Below are 22,192 nucleotides of genomic sequence, written 5' to 3' on the forward strand. Positions count from 1 at the left end.
AATTAGAGTCCTCAACCACCTCAAATGGCACATTTATTGGTTCCTCTGGGAATTTATTTTTTTGTGAGGGAGGCTTATCTTGTGTATTTATGTGTATGGGTGATACAAATGTGGAACATAAACAGGTATCTGTGGATCAGGAGAGTAAGAAGACATAAGAGAAGGATACTCTTTAAATTTAAATATTGTACCAGAAATAACATATATCCCTAGAAAGAGTATCTGGGGGGATGGGGGGAGTGAAAGGATAGTGCATCCTCAATTTTTCTGCTGTGTTTCTTTAAAATGCTTTACTACTTTAATAGGGTACTTTTAATATTTAACATTTAAATCTGGCTTTAATTTTAATATGAAATACTCTTTATATTTACATACTGCTAATTTATAACAGCTAATTAAAAAGTATGAATAAGCCCCTTATTTTTCCCTTTCTTGCTAGACTGTGTGCTTGGGAATACAGGAAGGTATATGGTCCTGACTTCCAGGTACTTATAGTTAGTTGGAGACAATTAGGTGCTAATCTGTACCTAATCTATGTTGGTATTTACCGGATGCCCGATACTGGGCCAAGTGCTTTATATGAATTGTTTATTTAATCCTTAACAACCTGATGAGGTTGATACTGTAATCCTCATTTTAAAATTGAGAAATGAGCCACAGAGAAGTTTTCTAAAAGTTGGCAAATCCTATAGCTGGTAAGTGTCAGGATCTAGATGCTGCTCTGGGTCAGACCTAGCTACCCCTGGTCCTCATTTTTTTTTCTTAAGATTTTATATATTTATTTTAGAGAGAGAGTACATGATTGGGGGGGAAGAGCAGAGGGAAGGGGAAAGAATCTCAGGCAGACTCTGTGCTGAACGCAGAGCCTGAAGCAGGGCTGGCTCCGATGACCCTGAGATCACAACCTGAGCTGAAACCAAGAGTCAGATGCCTAACAGACTGAGCCACCCAGTGGCCCCTGGTCCTCAGTTTTTAACATTTGGTACTCCTGCTACTAGAGGTGGTGTGGTGACCTGACTGCCATTTTTCCTCTGTTTTGTAAGCGAGCGTACTGGGTTAGGACACTTCACTACATGTGGGTGGGAATTCCAGTTGCTCAGTCATTGCCACCTGGAAAACTGACTTGAATGAGATCAGGACCGTGTCATGGTGCATGGGCAACTGCAGTCACATCTGCATCCTCTGTGGCCAGGGAGCAAGGATGGAGAGGGCCCAGTGTTCTCCACGGTTTTTTCCAGCTCTGTGCCTTGGTGTATGCACTGTTTTGTCATTAAGTCTGCCTCTTAGAATTTTCTTTTATGGAAAACACCAAATGTGCCCTGTTTTCTTTGTTGAAATTTACAATAAGAAAATGAAACAGGAATGAAGTAGGGTTTTGTTATTGCCCTTTTCTAAAGAGATTTTTTTGAGAGAAAGAGTGAGCATAAGAGAAGGCAAGCATGAGCAGGGGGTAGGAAGAGAAGGAGAAGCAGACGTAGCAGGGAGCCAACAGACTCAATCCCAGGATCCTGGGATCATGACCTGAGCCAAAGGCAGATGCTTAACCTACTGAGCCACCCAGGCACCTACCTTTTTAAATTGCTTGAATTTATAAAACTTTTATCAAGCACCTATTCTGTACCAAGCACAGTATAACTAATATCACCAAACCGTCCTATGCTCCATAGTCCCCATCTTTGATGTCCAGAGAGGCTCACATCAGAAATCTGATTACCTTCACTCTTACCCCACTATCTCTTTATTGTTTATAATGAAAGCAAAAACTTCCATGAACTGTAAAAATTCAATTAGAATGTAAACCCTTTCACTGAAATCCAGGATTTAGCTGGGATTCATGGCTCAGAAATTTGTCACTTTTGGACTTCATTTGCTTTGGATGAAGCATTTATGTTCCGGTTTGGTTTATTCCTGGGCTGTAAGTCCATAGTGCTTTGAGGAAAACCCTCCTCCATACAAGGAATAACCGTGAAGGAATTTCCAGTTCTACCTGCCTATACTTTAATTGCCTTCCATGAGACAAGAACCATGGGAACCTGAAATCAGAACACTATGAAATACCAGCATTGAAGAGTGAAAATAGCTAATGTGTAATTTCTACGCTAAACCAGAAGCCATCTTAAGCTGGATTCCAGAATGAGCCAGCAGTCACGGGTGACAGGGTCAGATGGTGTAACTCATTTCTGCAAATCGATGAGAGAAAGTTGTCTGAGAAGCAGTGCGCTCGAGCCCTGGGAGTGGTTGTAAGGATCCTCCCCACTTCTGCTGTGGCATTGAGAAGACTCCCATGCCAGGGAACCCTTTTCCTGTGTTCTCGTGAGTCTTTCCCAATATCCTAAAGACCAAGAAATAATAAAAGGCTTTCCTATGACCCTTTGTAGAGAAGTAGTTTGAATTCTCCCTGCCCGGGTGGTTTTAGAACTGACACGTGTTCTTCATCCTAGGGCCAAGTTGGCACATTTCTCCATTTGCTCCCCTGAATCTCCTCCTCCTCTGAGAAAAGCCAGTGTTTTATCCCTTGTCCTGTTTGCCTTTTCCTCTTTGCCTTTGAGAAGAGCGCTTTAGAGTGATTAACTCTCGGCTCAAATCCTTTGTAAATCTGTCTCTCAAATAATCTGAGTACCTCCTCAAAATGAGGCCACAGCACTATATACTATCCGATGAATCTTTTATCACCCCATTCTTAATATCTTGGCTGATTTTTATGAAACTGTGAATCCATAAAGTGAGTGCTATCACTTCATGGTCATTGATTGTTTTTTAATATTGGCCTTTATTTGAATCCTTCTAATTTCTTAAATGCAGCGATAGTATTCTTTTTCATTATGGTCCCTAGAATTCACATACATCAGTATTAATATTCTTGCATTTTATTGTAAAATACTTCTATTAAAAATTACTACTTATCAAATTTGATCAATATTCTTTTCCAAGAGAACATATTTTTATATACTTAAAATGTTCTTTGTACCATGGATATGGTATATATGAATATATATAATGTTTCAATAAGCAGAACTGTTTTCCTTAAAGTCTGAATTTTGAGGATTAGGTCAAATAAATTACTGAATTTATACTGTGTGTATGGATGAAATCATACTGTGTATGATGAACACCACTATCCTAGAAAGGAAATAAATATCATACAATGCAGCGACATGAAGAGCCAGCAGAATGAAACTGGGGTTGACTGGGACAAAGAACCTTTGCCTCAGCTTTTTAAACCCATATGTTAAATGGTAGCCATGAGCTGGAGAAGGCTCTTTAAGCATTCAAATCTGTTGAAGTGCTTTTACAGTTATTTTAGGGAAAGACCATATCATCTGCTAATATCAATTATGGTCTTTCCCTAAAATAGCAATTGAGACTATGAATTTTATTTCCAAATTTCATTAGGCTTCAAATGATAAAACCGTACACTTTACATAGGAGAAAAAGAACCTGGACTTGGTCATTTACTACCCCTGCTGGAGTCTTATAAAAGAGCTTGCTCTTCATGACAGGCTGTATAGGCGAGTTTGACACTGAGCTCTCCCTAATTTAGTTTCCTTTTTATTGAACAATAGATGCTTGTCTATGCCACAGATATGTTGTTAGGTTATGCTTAAAATGCACTATAAAATATTCTAGTATTTATGAATGAGAAAATTCGTCATTTATATTTTAAATGTTTTTACAGTGCTTTTAACTTTTTGTTTATCAACTGTGCTCAGTCAGTCCATAATAAATTATGATTTCCCGCTTATTTTGCTTTGTTATGTGGGTTCTTTACTCACTGATTTCTGAAAAAACTCTTTATGGCTTGGAACCTAATAAAATTTATATTATTATAACTATAAAATAAATGTTTGATGATTCTCTTATAAAATGATTGTTTTAATGGAATTGTGTAATATTTTTGTATTTCCTCTTACTAAATGTACTTGTGACAATATTCTCTTTCATAAAATCCAATCCCACTTTGAGGATTTTTTAAATTTTTGTTTCTTGGAGAGTTTCTTTTTTTGGTTCTCATTCTTTAAAAAAAAATGTTTTTTCTTGTAGCTGGTTTTAGGAGAAGTTTTCGTCTTAGTAGAAAAGATAAGAAAACAAATAAGTCCATGTATGAATGTAAGAAGAGTGATCAGTATGACACAGCTGATGTGCCCACATATGAGGAAGTGACACCGTATCGGCGGCAAACGAACGAAAAATACAGACTTGTTGTCCTGGTTGGTAAGTGTGTCTTTTGTGTTAATTTTGACAAAACAAGCGAGATAGTGGGGCACTTGGGTGGCTTAGTGGTTGAGCATCTGCCTTTGAGTCGGATCATGATCCAAGGATCCTGGGATCGAGTCTCACATGGGACTCCCTGTGGGGAGCCTGCTTCTCCCTCTGCCTATGTCTCTGCCTCTCTATCTCTCATGAATGAACAAATAAAATCTTTTAAACAACAACAACAAAACAAGTGAGGTAGTAAGAATTTAACTTCAAAGAGCATGGTGCTTGAAGATTTCAAGCCAAATGAAATGAAAGACATTTTCAGTCTTTTGTACTCATATGGCATTCATGAGACATAAGACATATGTGAAGAATGGTATTGACATTTTAGTGGGACCTCTGAAAGAGGGGGGATAGCAAACACGTCTCAATAAGTTAAGTAAATTGGGGTAACTAAATAATAGAAACAAATATTTTTTAATATAACCCAAATTTCTTTTAAATCATTTTGAGGGAGTAGCCACAGTAGAAGCTTCTTATGGCATTTAGGCCTTCAGTGAAATAAACTATTTCAGCAGAGTACTAGGATATTTACAGCTGAAGAGTCATTAACTAATGAAACTGCTTAAAGTAGTTAATAAATATATATAGTGATTTCCACAGACATTGGCTGGTTTGACTCATTTTCACATTCTAGCATCTGTCCTGACCAGACTTCATAGACATGCGCAGTCACAGCCTCCATGTTACTCCATTCACCTCATCCCAGTTTGCATTTTTTAAAAAATTTAGTGACAGGTAATTAAAACCGATAATTGGGGGTGAGGGTGGGGGGGGAGGAAAAGAGAAATGAAGGAGTTTAGTGTCTCTTATTGATTATTCCTTTATAAACTGAAGATGACCATTAGGGGATGAGAATAAGTGGAAAAGCTAAAGAATCATCCCTTCTATTGACGTGGAGTCCTTTGAAAGGTTACAGCACAGGGATGGTGGTGATGAGACAGAAATGATGCAGTTTCCCACACCCGATGTGATCTCTAGCATCATCAGATGTTCACATCATTGGGATTATACAATGGAATATTACTCAGCTATTAGAAATGACAAATACCCACCATTTGCTTCAACGTGGATGGAACTGGAGGGTATTATGCTGAGTGAAGTAAGTCAGTCGGAGAAGGACAAACATTATATGTTCTCATTCATTTGGGGAATATAAATAATAGTGAAAGGGAAAATAAGGGAAGGGAGAAGAAATGTGTGGGAAATATCAGAAAGGGAGACAGAACGTAAAGACTGCTAACTCTGGGAAACGAACTAGGGGTGGTAGAAGGGGAGGAGGGCGGGGGGTGGGAGTGAATGGGTGACGGGCACTGGGTGTTATTCTGTATGTTAGTAAATTGAACACCAATAAAAATAAATAAATAAAAATAAAAATAAAAAAAAAAAAAAAAAGAAAAACATGTACTTCAGAGTTTCCCATATTAACAGTGCCCCCTTCTAATCTATGTATATGAAAGCCCCCCCGCCAACACCTCCTGGAGGAATATTCTCCATAGATTTCTATGTTTACTGTAAGAGCCTTCAGTGCCTTGGCTTTCGGTCCCTGTAGAATAGGCTAATGAGAATATAAGCATTCCCTGGTTCTAAATCTTTTTGTGTCTCACAGGGGGTACTTGGACCTCCTGCTCCTCTCTACCCCATTGTCCTTCCCAGTACCCATCTTAGCAGCATGTCTTCTATCCCATAGCATATTTTACTCTTCAGCCAAGGTCTGCTTCTCACTCGAAGATAGAGACATACCTTGTGATAAAAAGTCAAAGAGAACACAATTTCCTGTTTCCCCTAAATCTAGATCTCCTCTGTAGGCAAAGAGTTACTGTTATGACTGTGCTACTTTTGGTTTCCCTGGGGGGTGGGATCTAAGTGAAGGAGGCAAGTAGAATAAACTTTGCTCTTTTTTTTCTTCCCATAGGTGCTAACCTCCAAGGTGGGGAAGGAAAGATAGCATAAGATAAACTATGGGTCTGAATAGGAATGCAGGAAATAATACAAATAAATCAGTCACAAGCAACTAAAGATGATTGATGGTTATGAAAAAGAAATATTCACTCCCTAGAATCTTCCAAAGGAAAAGGGGATACGGGAATGCTGACCTCATACAGGTTAAGGCAGCCATGCAGTTCTGTTAAATGACATCTATGCAGATGTCATCATCTCTCCCTGCAGTTCGTTAAGGAAATTCTTAGTACCTTTTTTTCGTCGATGCCTTGAATTTTTTTTATGTAGATAATCTTGTTATCTGTGATCAAAGACAATTTTATTTCTTTTTTGTAGGCATTTTATTTTATATTCATCTTGTATTCTCTCCTCACTGTAGGCTCTCCAGTATCATGATGAATGAGATTGGTGAGAACATCTTTGCTTTGTTCTCAGTCTTAGGGAGACAGAAAGTACTCAGTCTTTCACCATGAAGTATAATATTAGATGTAGGGTCTTTTTTTTTAATAAAAAAAAACAAAAAAATAAAAATAAAAATAAAAAAATAAAATAAAATAAACCTGCCCTTTACCAGGTTAAGAAAATACCCTTCTATTATTAATTTGCTGAGAGTATTTACCATGAATTGATTAATTGATGTTAAATTCTGTCAAATGGATTTTTTTTCTGCATCTGTTGACATGATTATATGGTTTTGCTTATTTGATCTGTTGAAATGGTGACTTGCATCCATTTTATTTTTGTGTATTGAATGAACTTTGCATGATGTATTATTCTTTTGCATAGCATTAGATTCAGTTTGCTGCTCTGTAGTTTTCTTAGAATGCTTTTGTCTAGTGTTTATCAAGATAATGCCATATTCTTAAAATGTGTTGGGGAGTGTTTTCTCCTCTTCACTTTTCTGGGAGAGCCTTTGTAGAATTAGTATTATTTTCCTCTAAAATGTTTGGTAGAATTACACAGTAGAACCATACTGGCATCCTTTTGGGGAGGTTTTTAACTACAAATTTAATTTCTTTTTAAAAATGAAGAAGGAGAAGAGAAGGAAGGAAGAAGGAGAGAATGTGTGAGAGAGGGCATCTTTGTATCTTTATACACACGCACACACACACATAACTATTCAGATTATCTTCTTGAATGAGATTTGGCAATTTGTGTCTTTGAAAGAATTTGTTTCACCTCAGTTACCAATTGTATAAGATAAAGTTGTTTATAATTTTCCCTTATTATCCTTTAACTCTCTGTAAGGTCTGTAGTAATGTCTCCACTTTCATTTTCATTATGGGTAATTTGTCTTGACTCTTACATCAGGTACGTATTGCTGTATAACAAGTTTTTGGAGTTCTTTTGTTGGAATTACAGGAGTCAAAGTTTAAGTGTTCACAATCTGTACATAGCTTCAGTTTAGTACAAACTTAGTGACCTTAAAATAGCACATACTTACTATCTGAAAGTATCTGCAGGTCAGAATTTGGAGAGTTTGAGCATGACTTAGCTAGGTTGTCCTCTGCTTCAGGATCTCTCATAAGGCTATACTCAAGACTTGGCCAGAAGTAGGTATCTCAGTTTGAATGCTAGACCAATAAAGGATTTACTCCTGAAACCATTTGGTTTGGCAGAGCTCATAACCCACCCTCAGTTCCTTGCTCTCTGGGCCTCTGCAACATGGTAGCTTTATCAGAGTGTATAACCTGAAAAGGCAAAGGAACAGAACATTCCATATTTTGTTGGTTAGAAGCAAATCACAGGTTTTTCCCACAATCAAGGAGGTGGAATTGCACACAAGTGTGAAAAACAGAAGAGTGGTGATCATTTTTGGCCTTCCTAGAGTCTTCCTGCCTTAACTCTTTTTCTAATTTATTGATCTTTTATAACAGCACGTGTACATTTAAATTCTTTTCTATTTTTCTTTTCTCAATTTTTTGCTTTTTTTCTCAATGTTTTGTTTTTCTTTTCTCAATTTTTGAAAAGATTTTATTTATCTATGAGAGAGAGAGAGAGAGAGAGAGAGAGAGAGAGAGAGAACCAGCAGGCAGAGCAACAGGCAAAGGGAGAGGGAGAAGCAGACTTCTCGCTTAGCAGAGAGAAGGACATGGGGCTTGATCCCAGACCCCTGGGATCATGACCTGAGCTAAAGGCAGATGCTCAACTGACCGAGCCACCCAGATGCCCCTCTTTTCTCAATTTTGTTGATTTGCGTTATTATTTCCTTCCTCTGCTTACTTTGGACCTAGTTTTCTTTTTTTTCTTGTTTTATGAAGTTAAATCTTAGACTGTTGACTAGAAACCCTTATTTAAAAAAATTAGGTATTAGTAAACTTAAATTTAAATTTCCCTCTAAGCACTGCAGCCTATCATTTTTGATCTGTTGTATCTTTATAACATATCACTCAGATCACAGTATTTCCTAATTTCCTTTGTGATTTCTTTGATCCACAAGTTGTTTAGAACGTGTTATTTAATTTCCAAATACTTGAGGATTATCCAGATATCTTTCTGGTATTGATTTCTTGTTTAATTTCATTGTAATCAGATAATATGCTTTGTATGATTTTAGTTCTTTTAAATTTATCAGATTTTTTTTTTTTTGTCCAGAAATCTGGTCCGTGTCCTCAAGTGTTGTGTGTGCACTTATAAAAAGTGTATTCTGCTGTTGTTTGATGGAGTGTTTGATATATGTTAAGTTGGTTGATAATGTTATTTAGAACTTCCGTATTCCTAATTTTTTGTCTACTTGTTCTGATAACTGTTGAAAGGGGAGTGTTAAATTATCCATAGTGGTAGATTTGTCTATTCCTCTTTTCACATACGTCAGCTTTTACTTAGGATATTTAGAAGCTCTGTTAAGTATATGTATATTCAGAAGTGTTATATTTTCTTAATGAATTACCTTCTTATTATGTAATGTCCTTTTTAATCCCTGGTAACATTCATTGTTCTGACATCTGCTTTGTGTGATATTTGACATAGCCACCACTTAAGTTATCCTTTGCTAATTGTTTGCATGATGTATCTTTTCCTGTCCTTTAATTTTAACCCATCTATGTGTTTATTATTAAAGTGAGTTCATTTTTTACAGATAGCATAGTCTTGGGTCTTGTACTTATTCAGTCTGATAATCTACATCTTTAATTGGTATGTTTGGACCATTTATATTTAATATAAACTCATATGGTTGAATTTAGGTCTATTTTTATTTTACTTTTGTTTTCTGTTTATTACTTCATTTTTTTTTGTTTTTCTTGCTTGCCTTCTTTTGGGTTATTTCACTACTATTTTTTTCTTATTTGACTTTAATATAACTGCTGATTTTTTGGCTTTACCTCTGCATGTAATTATTATTTGTTTCTGATTTTTTTTTAATCTTTGATTTTCAGCAGTTGGATTATGATGTATCTATATGTGCTTTAGTTTGAGTTTAATATGCCTGAGTTTACTGAACATCTGAAATCTATAAATTTATGACTTTCACCAAATTTTGGAAAATTTGGGCCATTATTTTTTGAGTTTTTTGTTTGTTTTTTGTGGGGGTTTTTTGGGCCCTAACCTCGTTTCCCCCTACTTTTGGGACTGCAATAGCACATGAGTTAGAGTCTTTAGTAGTGTCTCACAGGATCCTGAGTTTTGATTATTTTTTTTTTCCTAGTGTTTTTGTTTTTCAAAATTGACATTTTCTTTTGGTCTGTTCAAGTCTCTGACTCTTACCTTCATCATCACTGTTTTGCTATGTAACCTACAAACCAAATCATTAGATTTCATATATTTTATTTTTTTTTCAATTGTGAAATTACCAATTGTTTTCATAGTTTTTGTTTATCTGATAAGAATGTGATTTTTACATTCAGGTGTGTTTAGTTTTGTCTCATGAAGCTTAAGATAGCTTCTTTATCATTTTGGGTAATACTAATGTTAGGCTCATCTTGTGGTTGGCATCTATCGATTGTATTTTTTTTTTTTTGAGAATCCATCATCTTTGTGCATTGAATAATTTTTTTTCTGTATCCTAGAAATTTTCAACATTATTTTGTATAGACTTTGGATCTTACTATATTCCTCTGGAAAACGTTAAATTTTTTAGCAGGCTGTCAACCTGATTAGGCATAGTCTCTCTGCCTCAGTTCAGTTTTCAGGTCTTTGCTGTGCTGCTTTGGGTCTCTTTCTTGCACACGATGTTTGTGTTAGCCAGAGAGTCATACAGTGGTTTAAATCTTAGTTGTGCTCTTTGGGTTTACCTCACTTCTGCACAGCTTAGGGGTGAGCCCACAATTTTTATGAGGTCTTAGCACAATCCTCTTCAAGCTCTGAATGAAGACTCGTCCTCTGGACAAAGCCCAAGAACAAAGAAAAACAGGGAAACTTCATCCCCTTGGGGATCACCTCTCCAGGTTTGACATCCTTCTACATCTGCCTGCTTTTGTTTGCTTTTCAGAGTCTTCAAGTTGTTGCTGTGTGCTGTCCAGAGGTTTTAATTGTGATCAGTGCAGGAGTCAGATTATAGTGTGCTTACCCCACTGAGTGGAGCTACAACTCCCCCAAAGCTTTCAACTCCTCTCACAGATACAATTTGCCACTTGGCACTGGTGTATCTTAATCAGTCTCCTTGCAGTTGAGTGATATGACCCTAACTATCATATCTCTAAGTTTTAAGGGGTTATCAGGACAGAATACCACAGGACCATCTGGACTACCTTTTAGTAAAATTATGCTCCTAGAAATATGTATCACAGCATTCTTTTGTCAGCCCCAAGTCACAGAATGATCTCAGGTATTTTGGATGCTGCGTTACATGAATGCTTGTTTTCTGGGTCTGCAATCACTGAACCAAAATTCATCTGGCTGAAATCTTCAGCGAAGAGCTTATTTTTTTTTTTTTTTTGAAGAGCTTAATTGTATGCTTTTAAGTTGCCCTAAATCCCTTTTGCCTGTTGATCTTTGAGCTCCTGGCACCTGATTCTGGATTGAACATGGACTCTGTCCTGGGGGCCTCAGGCCTTACTTTCTGACAAACTACTGCCTGCTCTTCTCACTATATTTTTACATTCCTGGCAGGAACATATAGTCTTTTTTTTTTTTTTTTTTTTTAAAGCCCTGTGATGTCTCTCATACTGTGGCGACTGTTCTTTCTCTGTCTCCTGCTTGGAATTCCTTACGTTTCTTACGCCTGGTTCTCAGAGATTTCCTCTGTATCTCCCAACAGGAGGGTTGCCCTCAAGATATTCCTCAACTGGAGATGCTAAATGTTGACCTGTCCAGTGGTGAAGCCAGTGAGGATCCCCAGTTCCTTTGTCCTGTGCTTTTCTCCCTACTCATGTTGCCTTACTCTTTGGACTTTTCCAGCCTTGAGTTAATTAATTGTATTATTTCAATGACAACCAAATACCCCTTTTTACTACTTATGTTTCTCTACCAGTAAAATCTAACTGTAATGTTTCATCATGCTCTGCAGTTCCTGATGGCTTTCAAACAGTCCCAACCGAGTTTTTAGTCTATCTTTTTCTCATGCGGGTCCTATCCTTCCTCTTCCGTGTGTAATAACAGTAACCAAAATGTATTGCCAGGCATTGAGTTAAGGGCTATGCTCTTATTATTTCATCCAGTCCTCACCATGAGTACGAGGTACATACTCATATTATCCCTCCCCGCCCCCCCAAAGAAACTGAAGCACAGAGAGGAGAAGTAAGTTACTTTGCCCAAGCTCATGCAGCTACTTAGTAGTGGAGCTGATTCATACCTAAATTCTTCAAGACCCAAACCTTCTTTATTTTTTTTTAATTTATTTATGATAGTCACACACACAGAGAGAGAGAGAGAGAGAGAGAGAGAGAGGCGGAGACATAGGCAGAGGGAGAAGCAGGCTCCATGCACCAGGAGCCCAATATAGGATTCGATCCCGGGTCTCCAGGATCGCGCCCTGGGCCAAAGGCAGGCGCTAAACCACTGCGCCACCCAGGGATCCCCCAAACCTTCTTTAACTGGAGCCCAAGGGTGCAAGAGAACCTGGCTCTATGAGTCCCAAACAGACCAGACTTGGCCACTTACCACTGACAAAATCCAGAGGCAGAGAGAGAAAGGAATTTATTTCAGTGAGGCCAACACTGGGAAGATGTGAACTAACATCTCAAAGACTGTCTCCAAAGTGCTGAAAATACTTCTAGGTTTATATAAGAGACATGTGGGACACAGGTCAGTGGGAATATGCAGGTGGGCAGTAAAGAGCAGGTCGATCATTGTCTTGGAGTCAATCATGCAGGGTTTTGCTGGTATCAGGGCCCTCCGCTAATGCTTGAGGGGCAGTTTGGGTTCCCATGATGGATACTTTGCCTCAGGTCTTTTGCCTGAGTTAAAAGAGGTGTTTAGGGGCTCCTGGGTGGCTCAGTCAAGCATCTGACTCTTGATTCTGGCTAGGTTATTATCTCAGGATCATGGGATCTGGCTCCAGGCTCAGCAGGGAATCTACTTGAGATTCTCTCTCCCTCTGCCCCTTCCCCCACTTCTACACACACACAGTCTCTAAAATAAATAAATCTTAAAAGAAAAAAAGTTTAAAAGATAGGTCAAAATGGAGGTAAAGTTGGGGCACCTAGGTGGCTCAGTTAGTTACACAACTGACTTTTGATCTCAGCTCAAGTCTTGTTCTTAGAGTCATGAGTTCAAGCTCTACAGTGGGGCTTAAGTAAGCCTGGAGCCTACTTTAAAAAAAAAATGGAGGCGAAGTCTTCTTTCAGATCCCCACTGTCAAAATACCATTTTATTTCTATGGAGGGAAAAGGGATAGTGGTCATTTGCCCTGTAGCTACTTCCTACTGATCAGGGATGACATAGGGATTTTGGAATGGAAGATTTTGACAGGGTGGGAGAATTTCATTTCTTGAGTCTCTCCTGAAATATACAGTAAGGTATCTCCATGCTGGTATGAATAGCATGGGCTCCTGCTTGACAAATACAAAAAGTCTAACCACAACCAAAAAGAGAAACGGCAAGAAGTATAGCAGTGTTTAGCAGAGCATATTTCCATTTAGGAAGAATCGAATTTAGTCGACTGCTAAAAGGATCTAGAACCAGGGCATCTATAATGATGATGTATTTAAATCTTTCATGGCTTCAGACACATTCTTTGAGTAGTTTGGAATATATATACAAAATTCTGCTTTAATGAGAACACAGATTCCTCCTTGGGCTGCAGTCAAAATACCAAGAGCCATCTGGTTTTGAAGGACGACTTTTTGACTTCATGTGGTTTCATCATTTAGGAGAGTGACTGTGTGCCGAGTTTGATTAAAGATGGCTGCTGTATGCTTGACCAAAGCCTCTACTTGTAATTCTACATCAACAGAGGTGGCTTCTGGGACAGCTATATGGCTAACTGATAAAATAATAAAGAAAACCTCTTTGCCTAATACCTACCTTTAACAATATCGCAATTATGAGGAATCACTGGCAAGTGGTAGACATCCCAGGAGATACAGGCATCCATCATAACGTCATAAGTGCATTGTCCAATCCCATCATAAGGAAGGGAGGGCCACCTTTCCATAACCCTTAGCTAACCCTATGGAGTAGGGTACACTCTGTCTTTTGAGGAGTGGTTTTGCCATTCCAGCCCCTTACCGGGATGTATTAAAACTTTAGGGATTTCATATAATTTCTAGAACAGTTATAGCATTTACCCATAGGATATAACCTAAGACAGTTTATCATTGTTTGTTTGACAGTGATTCCCATCTAACTCAACATACCACGTAACTTAACATATAGGCCTAATTAGTCAAGAAGACTTTGTTTAGAATTTGAAGAAATTTGTTAAAAACCTCAGGTTTTAGAGCACATACCTAAATAGGATTACAGATCATTATAAATAGTATTTCATTATCTATTTAATCAAGGAGGTAATATTTGGTAGCAAAACTTAGCTCCTTTACTATTGAGAAGTTTTAACTTTCCTAAGTAATCAGAGACCTAAAAGGCCAAGACATAGAAACTCTGGTTTTCTGAGCAGATAAAAAAAAATGAGAACTTTTGTTTACAACTTCTTACAAGAGCAGACCAAAAATCGAAGAAAACTTTATCTTTTTGACAGAAAAGCTAAATCTTAGTCTTATATGAGTGTACTTTTAAAACACTCATTCCAGTGTTAGTCCTGACCATGCATAAATGCTTTTCCAAAGATTCCCCTTCACAAACCTTCTACAGCTTTCTTTTTCATTCAGATGTTGCCTTACACCTTCTCTCTAACCAGTCACATTTTAAAGCAAAGTTACTCTATTTTTCCTCAACAAAAATATATTCCCATTCCTCGTACCTTTCTTACCAAAATACATCTTATTTTCCTTGCATACAGACTTACTCCCCTTATTTCTAGCAGTCTCAGTTACATTTATTATTAATGCTTAGAAACCTTAACTTCTAGTAAAAACTAGGTAGTAAGCAATTGTGAACTACATCAGAATTTTTTAGATTGGAAATTTATGACTGTACTTCATAATCTCTGGAAACGTTTTACCATAATATAGTTTTTTTGACCAAGCATAAAATATGCTTACTAGCAGCCCTAATTTTATCTTTAGTTTCTTTGTAATAAGAAGCCACAAACAGATAAACCCATGTTGAGTAATTAATGTTTCAGTGTTTTGTCCTATTGGAAAATAGATATCCAGTGAGTTCAAACCAATATATCATTTAACCTACCAAAACTTTAAAGTTTTAGGTTAACAATGAATCTGAAAGCTTCACACTTTCCTTTCTTTTTTTATTCAACCTACTTGCTCTTAACAGTTACCTGTGAAAACCTCATGAGACACATCAAATTAACTATCATATTAAGTCTTCTGTTTGCTGACAGATAGAGATGACCTTTAGTAAACGTTGGTAGAACGTGAACTTTAGTAAACCTTAATAAACCTTGGTAGAATTAAAGTTTTATATTTAATGCTGATAACTCTAAAGACATGTTTATTTTTTTAAATATTTTATTTATTTATTCATGAGAGACAGAGAGAAGGAGGCAGAGACACAGGCAGAGGGAGAAGCAGGCTCCATGCAGGGAGCCCGATGTGGGACTCAATCCTGAGTCTCCAGGATCACACACTGGGCTAAAGGCCCTAAACCGCTGAGCCACCCGGGCTGCCCAAGACATGTGTATTTTAATTAGGCTGACAATCTTGAATTAACTTTAATGCCATATGTTGTATCTAGGTCCACTAAAAAGTCCGCGAATCAATTTGTTTCCCACTATCAGGTTTTTTTTTTTTCCTTTTAAGATTTTATTGGTTTATTCATGAGAGACTTAGGGAGAGAGAGAGACAGAGAGAGAGAGAGGCAGGGACCCAGGCAGAGGGAGAAGCAGGCTCCATGCAGGGAGCCCGATGCAGGACTCGATCCTGGGACTCCAGGATCATGCCTGAGCCGAAGGGAAGACAGTCAACTTTTGAGCCACCCAGGTGTCCCCCACTATCAGTTTTAATTGGCCTCCTGTGGGGAAATCTGAAGTGGGCAGTTTATGTCCAGGGGAGCCTCAGGACCCCTTCATGTTGATTTTGGGGGTACTTTGAACCTCATAAGGAAGTAGCTTTGAATCCCATAAGGAGGTAGCTCAATAGCTAGGGGTGCCTTTTGTTTCTCAGTGAGGTAGGAGGACCAGGAGCCAGTGGCTCTGGAGGCACCAAGGATGGTACAGGAGCGGCCACATTAACCTCATGGGTGATGTGACAAACAGGGGGAGGGGAAGGTGGAGACAGAAGTGTACCACCACCACCAGTGTTGATGGTCAGTTTAAAGTTTGGACTAACATTCCTTTATCTCCATGTCCTGTCTCTCCTTCCTACAAAACGGCCTTTTTCTGAGGATACTTTTCAGCGCTCTGCACCATAAATTCACAATATGCCCTAATAGGTTTCTGCTGAGAAGAGAAGGAAGCATCACCATCTTCCTAGGCAAAGGTTCAGAAAGAACACAGAAGCAATAAAACTATGACTACCTGAAGCCCAGAATACCTCTGTTAGCATTCGTTCTTCCCCCCAACTGAGAGGTGATTCACTGCCTGAGCCACAGGGCTTCCTAGACAAGCTAGGAGAGCCAAACCAAAGCAAGCCCCCTGTTTGGAGGCAACCAAATGGGAGGAAGGAATTCGAGAACCATTCAGTGGCCATCTTTCCTCTGAGCTTAACAAACTCATGTGCCAGGAGGTGTTAAAATGAAAATTCATGTTTTTCTTATCACAGGTTTATAACTGAAAGAAGACGGACCAGCCGCCGCTATTCTTCCCAGGGGGCTCTGGGAGGGGATAGACTTAGCAGTCCCTGTCTCGTACACACAGATTCCAGAGAATCTCCCCGTATGTGGACCCTGGCTTCCCATTTTCCTCTCACCCACTCCTTTTTCCAGAGGCACATTCACAAGTTGTAATGGCCCTTGCCACAGCTCAGCTACCCAAGCCTGAGCAAATGGGTTAAGAAAACCCGAAACAAGTAGTTCAAAAGAACCCCGAGGCAGGGAACCAGAGAAGGACCAGGACGGGATTTGATGTGCATTCATCAGGGGGGACTTACCAGGAGCCAGATCTCTGGGGCCCATTACTACTTCTAGGTCATTCCCCTATTTCACCAAATGTGGTTAAGACCACTGATGCCAGATCAGAGAGAGAAAGAAAGAAAAAAGTCTTCAAAATGAAACAGGTTTGGGCAGCTACAAAGGACTTCCTTGCTGTCCAGGAGGGACCCAGGGACCACTAGCCAGGAGGAGCTGACTCTGACCTGTCCCAACCACTGGCTCAGGAAATGGCTGTGAGCCCTCCTGGCACAGCGCTGCAGCCAAGGGCACCACCCGGGGGTCCCTGGGGGTCCTCGGGGGGGCTGGGCTGATCAGAAGTACAGCCCATGACTGGCTCACCAGAATTGTGGCCGGAGCACAGGGCTGCAGGAGGCCCTGGCTCCCAGGGTCCCAAACAGGCCAGGCTCAGCAGCTCACTGCTGACAGAGTCCAGTGGTGGTGAAACAAGAAAGGGATTTCCTAGAGTGAGGCCAACACCTGCAGGCAGCAGACTTGTAGCTCACAAACCATCTCCAAAGTTCTGAAAAGACGTCTAGGTTTCTATAAGGAAAGTGTGGGACAAGGTCCGTGGGTCCATGCAGGTGGGCAGGAAAGGTCAGGTCGCCGTTGTCTTGGGGCCGGCCGCGGGGGGTCTTGCTGCCTCAGGCAGTCCTCATTGCTCAAGGTGGGGGGGAGTGTGGGTTCACATCATGGGATACTTTGCCTACAGGGCCCTTTGCCAGAGTTAAGCCATAAGCTGGAAAGAAAAACTTAGAAAGTACAGCCTGAGGTCAAAGTGGGGTAGCTGGGGGCACCTGGGTGGCCCAGTCAGTTCAGCGTCTGCCTGTGGCTCAGGTCATGATCCCGGGGTCCTAGGATCGAGCCCCACATCGGGCTTCCTGCTCATCGAGCAGCCTGTTTCTCCCTCTGCCTCTGCCCCTCGCACTGCTTACGCTCTCTCGCTCTCTATGTCAAATAAATAAAATCTTAAAAAAAAAAAAAAAACAAGGTAAAAGTAGTTAAAATCCTCTTTTACTTCTTTCTTTTCTCACTGTGGAATATTGCTTCCAGTCTGCAAAATCAGGGCTGTACTGACACCAATGGCTGGATCTAAATATCCTACTTTTTCTCTTTTTCTCTTTGATTTAGGGCCCAGACATCCATCCATTTTCCTAAAAAATACCTCCATATTTTGTGAAAGTTCAGATCTGAGCCTACCAAAAGCATCCATGCTTCACATAAGTCCTGCCCACATTCAGGGCCTCGAGCTGGATATTTGGTCTTTGGTTCTCCCTGGGTCAGGTCAGCCGGCATTGCAGCCAGAGCCCCTCATTGCACGTGGGCATTACCACTTCACCTTCCCTCCCTTAAAATTTGCCAGCTATTCCCAAAATACACTGGGTTGATTTTCCTGGCCTTTCCACATCAAGTCCATTCACGTGTCCGGTAGCCCACCTGGGGTGACTGACTCTTCCCAGCCACCAAGAACGTCTCTGGGCTTGATCTTACTGTCTGCACCATCTTCACAGCTCAGAAGGTGCCTCGGGAGTTTGTTGTTTGTTTGCTTTTAAAGATTCATTTACTTATTTTAGAGAGAGTGAGAGAGAAGTGCTGGGAGGTGGGGGGGGCGCTGCAGAGGGGGAGAGAGAGAGGATCTCAAACAGACTCCCACTGAGCACAGAGCCCCACCTGGGGCTTGATTCCATGACCCTGAGACTGGATCCTGAGACCTGAGATCATGACCTGAAGGGAAATCAAGAGCTGGACACTTAGCCATCGGCCCCGCCTCTCAGGAGGTTTCTGATGGTATAGACAGAAGCAGCCTCAGAATATTCCCACGGAGGAACACTTTCTCTCCCCTTGGGCTCCAGCCCTTTCTCTGAGGCTTCTCAAACCATAACACCAGTCCAGTCATCTGGGGATTTTGTTCCTAGGGCAATTTGTGATCCGTAGCCTGAGGCAGGGCCAAAGCTTCTGCATTTCTAACAAGTTCCCAGCAGCTGCTGCAGGTCCAGCTTGCTTAGGGAGTACATGTTGCTTTTTACCTGTTGCCACTGGTTATAATGCAAATGTACTGAGGTGCCTCTGGCGGGGAGGTTGCGAGGGAGGCCTAGTTGCTGTTTTGAGTGGGTTTTGTTGCCCTCACCCTATTTTGTTAGTAGTTGTGTACTGAATGTTATTTATTTTGATTTTACGCTTATCCCATATCGCTTCTGTGCTTCGTCATGCATGTGCCGTATTGATGGTTTTAAACATTTGGTTTTTGCTTTAATCTCCGTTAAGGATTAGCAGTGATAGTTTAGGCTTGATTTGTCTCTTGTAATCAACTGATTTATTATTACTTTTTGACATTCTTCTGAAAATCCTACAGGAAAAAAATAATTCTTTTTGAAATTCTTTAGCTCCTAACACTTGATATTCCCATTTTGGAGCATTTGCTGATATAATGTAATTGTAATTATTTACTCCTGTCCTTACCCTTGCTGTGGCCTTTTGTGCAGCATGACATTCCATAGTGGAATCCAGTGAGAGACAAGGTCATTGCATGTAACTGTCCTGCTTCAAAATCATTTTCTATCATTCATCTTTTTCTGTGTGGCCATTGCTCAGAAAATCTTTCTGCTTGCATGTATGACACAGCCAAAGTATTGGGAGTTTAGTGTTTATTGTCTGGAAAAATCTCCATCTGTTATATCCTGTGAAGTGGGATAGTGTAAATGGTAATAAACGGGCCTCTGGGGAAAGACAGGCTAGGTTCTAATCCTGTTCTGCACTTTGGTAGCCATGTGATATCTACACATTTTAGATATTCTCTGGGCTTCAGTTTCTTCATCTGAAAAGTGAGGAAAGAGCACCTGCTTTCTGAGTTTGTTTGAGGGCTAAATAAAATGATATCTGCAAATACTTAGACCAATCCCTGGAACCCAGTAAGATTTTAATAAAAGATAGCTCTTCATCTTGTAAAAAAACAAATTGAACTAAGTTTTAAAGATTTTATTGGCTTTATTCGGTGATTCATGGATTGGGCAGCATCCCATCTAGCAGATAGAAAGGAACTCCAAAGAACTGTACAAAAATGACACACTTTTATAAGCAAAAGGGGATTGGGAAAGGAAGTTACTGGTAACGAGCAGATTATTTGTGGCAAGGGCACCCTCCTTTAGGGGGCTGTGGAGATCTATCAGGCAGATGGTGCTGACCAGGTGGTTCCAGATACACTAGGTTGAATGTCCACCCCTCGAGGAGTGGGGCAGCTGGGTGGCTCAGTTGCTTAAGCGTCCAAATCTTTGTTTCAGTTCAGGTCATGATCTTGGCGTCATGGGATCAAGTCCTGTATTGGGCTCCGTACTCAGCATGGAGTCTGCTTGAGATTCTTTCCTTCCTCATTTGCCCCTCCCCCAACTTGTGTTTTCTTTCTCAAATAAACAAAATCTTAAGACAAAAAAAAAAAAGTCCACTCCTGGAAGTGGTTGAAACTAAGTCAGGTATTATGGGTTTGTTTTTTTTTTTGGTAACATGAGCTTAGCACAAGTGACTCCATTTGGGGCATATTGTCTCTTTTTCATTATTTACCCCCTTTTGATCAGACTTCTGGCTTAATTAAGAAATGTGATTGAAATTTAAGGCACTAGCCCTATGCCGAGCTAACACTCTCATGCTCTCAGTTTTTCCTCAATCACAGGTCATGATACTTTTTGCTGAATCTCTGTAGTATTGACACATCATGACTTCAGGTTCACATTATTTTTAAAAAGTTGATCATTGTCTCTGTTCCTTTCCTGACATTCCAGTCTCGGGGAGATCATCTCCTTGTTCGGCTACAAACATGCACATAAAGCCTTCAGGAGAATACAGTGCACCAGAGATTACTGTGGTCAGTATAAGCAGGATAGCTCCCAGTGTCTGGAGGGTACTTTGGAGCCATGCTCTCCAAGACACAAATCAGTCAAAATCAAGTAAGCCAGAAAAGACCCTGTTGAAGGGGGCACTTCCTTAAGCCAAGTGTCCTGTTCACTAATCTTGCACAGCTGAGTTTCACCTTACCCAGAAGTATCATCCACATGTAGCTGGTGGTGTTGGTTGCAGCACAGACACCTTGTTCAGCCAAAGGATGATCAAGGGCTGTCCTCTTATCGACAGCAACCTGGGCCACAGGGTCTGAGGATTTCTGTTGGGCAGCTGTCACTTTTATAGTAGATTCTATGATACTTTCAGGAGTTAAGTAGAAATTCCTGGGATGCCTGGGTGGCCCAGCAGTGGAGTGTCTGCCTTCAGCTCAGGGCGTGATCCTGGAATGCCAGGATCAAGTCCCACATCACGCTCCCTGTGTGGAGCCTGCTTTCCCTCTGCCTATGTCTCTGCCTCTCTCTCTCTCTCTCTCTCTCTCTCTCATGAATAAATAAATAAAATTTTTAAGGAAAAAAAAAAAGGAGAGGTTCCTTATCGTAGCATCATTTGCACACACTCCCGACTGGGGAAGTAGAGACCTGCCAGAGGAAGCGAATCTTAAATCATGAAAGCCTTCTGGGAGGTCCTTCCTAACCTGACAATGTACATTCAGGGGAGTTGGCCAGTGAAGTGTGTCAGTTTATTTCTGAACAGTCAGGGACATAGTTAGATAACCTGCAAGGCATGGTCTGGTTCTGCACCAACCATCTAAGGATTTATAGGGTCAGGGAGAATGATAACCACAGATAAGGATAAACCCTTCTGGGGCACACAGCACTTCTATTAAGGGGGCACCGTGAATGGATTCACTTGCAGGGATTGTTGCATTTGTCCATTGAAGCTAGGGGTCCATTAGGTTTTCAGTGCGCTTGGGAAGTAAATCTCCTCGCCTGAAACAAAAAGTTGTTCTAAATTCCCTACAAAGATGTGTGCTGTGGTTGGGATCTTTTCGTGATTGAGGGCAGATCTGACTGAGATCATCATAAGAATATGGAGGTGCAAATGGGCTGTGATCTGCATAGATATTTGTGTCTGATGGGGCAGTATAGTCATAATTGTAGAAAGGCAAACAAGGCGCTGGATGTTCAGGCTGTAAAAAACTATGACTTTTAAGGGGGCTTGGTTATAGTTAGTTTATGATGGTACTGAGAATAGAAGAAAAATTGGTCACAGAGAGGACCAGGGGATCTCTAGCATCATGGGCAGATCAGAGTTTTTGATGACAAAATCCATTAGTACAGAAGGTTGCAGTGGCCTTAGCGATGGTCCTAGTGTGGCCTGGCAGATGGAGATGATGGTGCTACTTTTTCAGGCCAATGCCAGAGAAAAGGAAAGAAAGAGAAGGAGAGGTGATTTCATGTTTAATTAAAGTATGAAGTCTTGATCTGGCATCTTGGGTGGAAGCAGTCTACAGTGATGTCAACTCCTTTTCCTCATTGTTTGGATTCAGAAGTCTCCAGCATCTGTTCAAGACCAGATGTCAGGTGGAGTCTCCTCTAGCTGTGAGATGTGTACCCAAGAT

General features: G+C 40.3%; 1 protein-coding gene across 5 annotated transcripts in view; it reads left to right on the forward strand.

The window, feature by feature from the left end:
* MPP7 (membrane palmitoylated protein 7) overlaps positions 1–22,192 on the forward strand; it is a 681,753-nt gene that overhangs the window by 625,348 nt on the left and 34,213 nt on the right. For 4 of the 5 annotated variants that reach the window (XM_038529943.1, XM_038529945.1, XM_038529946.1 and 1 more), the window contains one exon: positions 4,042–4,212. The exons of the other annotated variant lie outside the window; for it this stretch is intronic. In XM_038529943.1, coding sequence (XP_038385871.1) covers positions 4,042–4,212 — 171 coding nt within the window. The remainder of the gene's footprint in view (positions 1–4,041; positions 4,213–22,192) is intronic. 5 annotated transcript variants of the gene reach the window in all.

The sequence above is a fragment of the Canis lupus genome, chromosome 2, assembly GCF_011100685.1.
Source record: "Canis lupus familiaris isolate Mischka breed German Shepherd chromosome 2, alternate assembly UU_Cfam_GSD_1.0, whole genome shotgun sequence".
Classification (NCBI taxonomy): domain Eukaryota; kingdom Metazoa; phylum Chordata; class Mammalia; order Carnivora; family Canidae; genus Canis; species Canis lupus.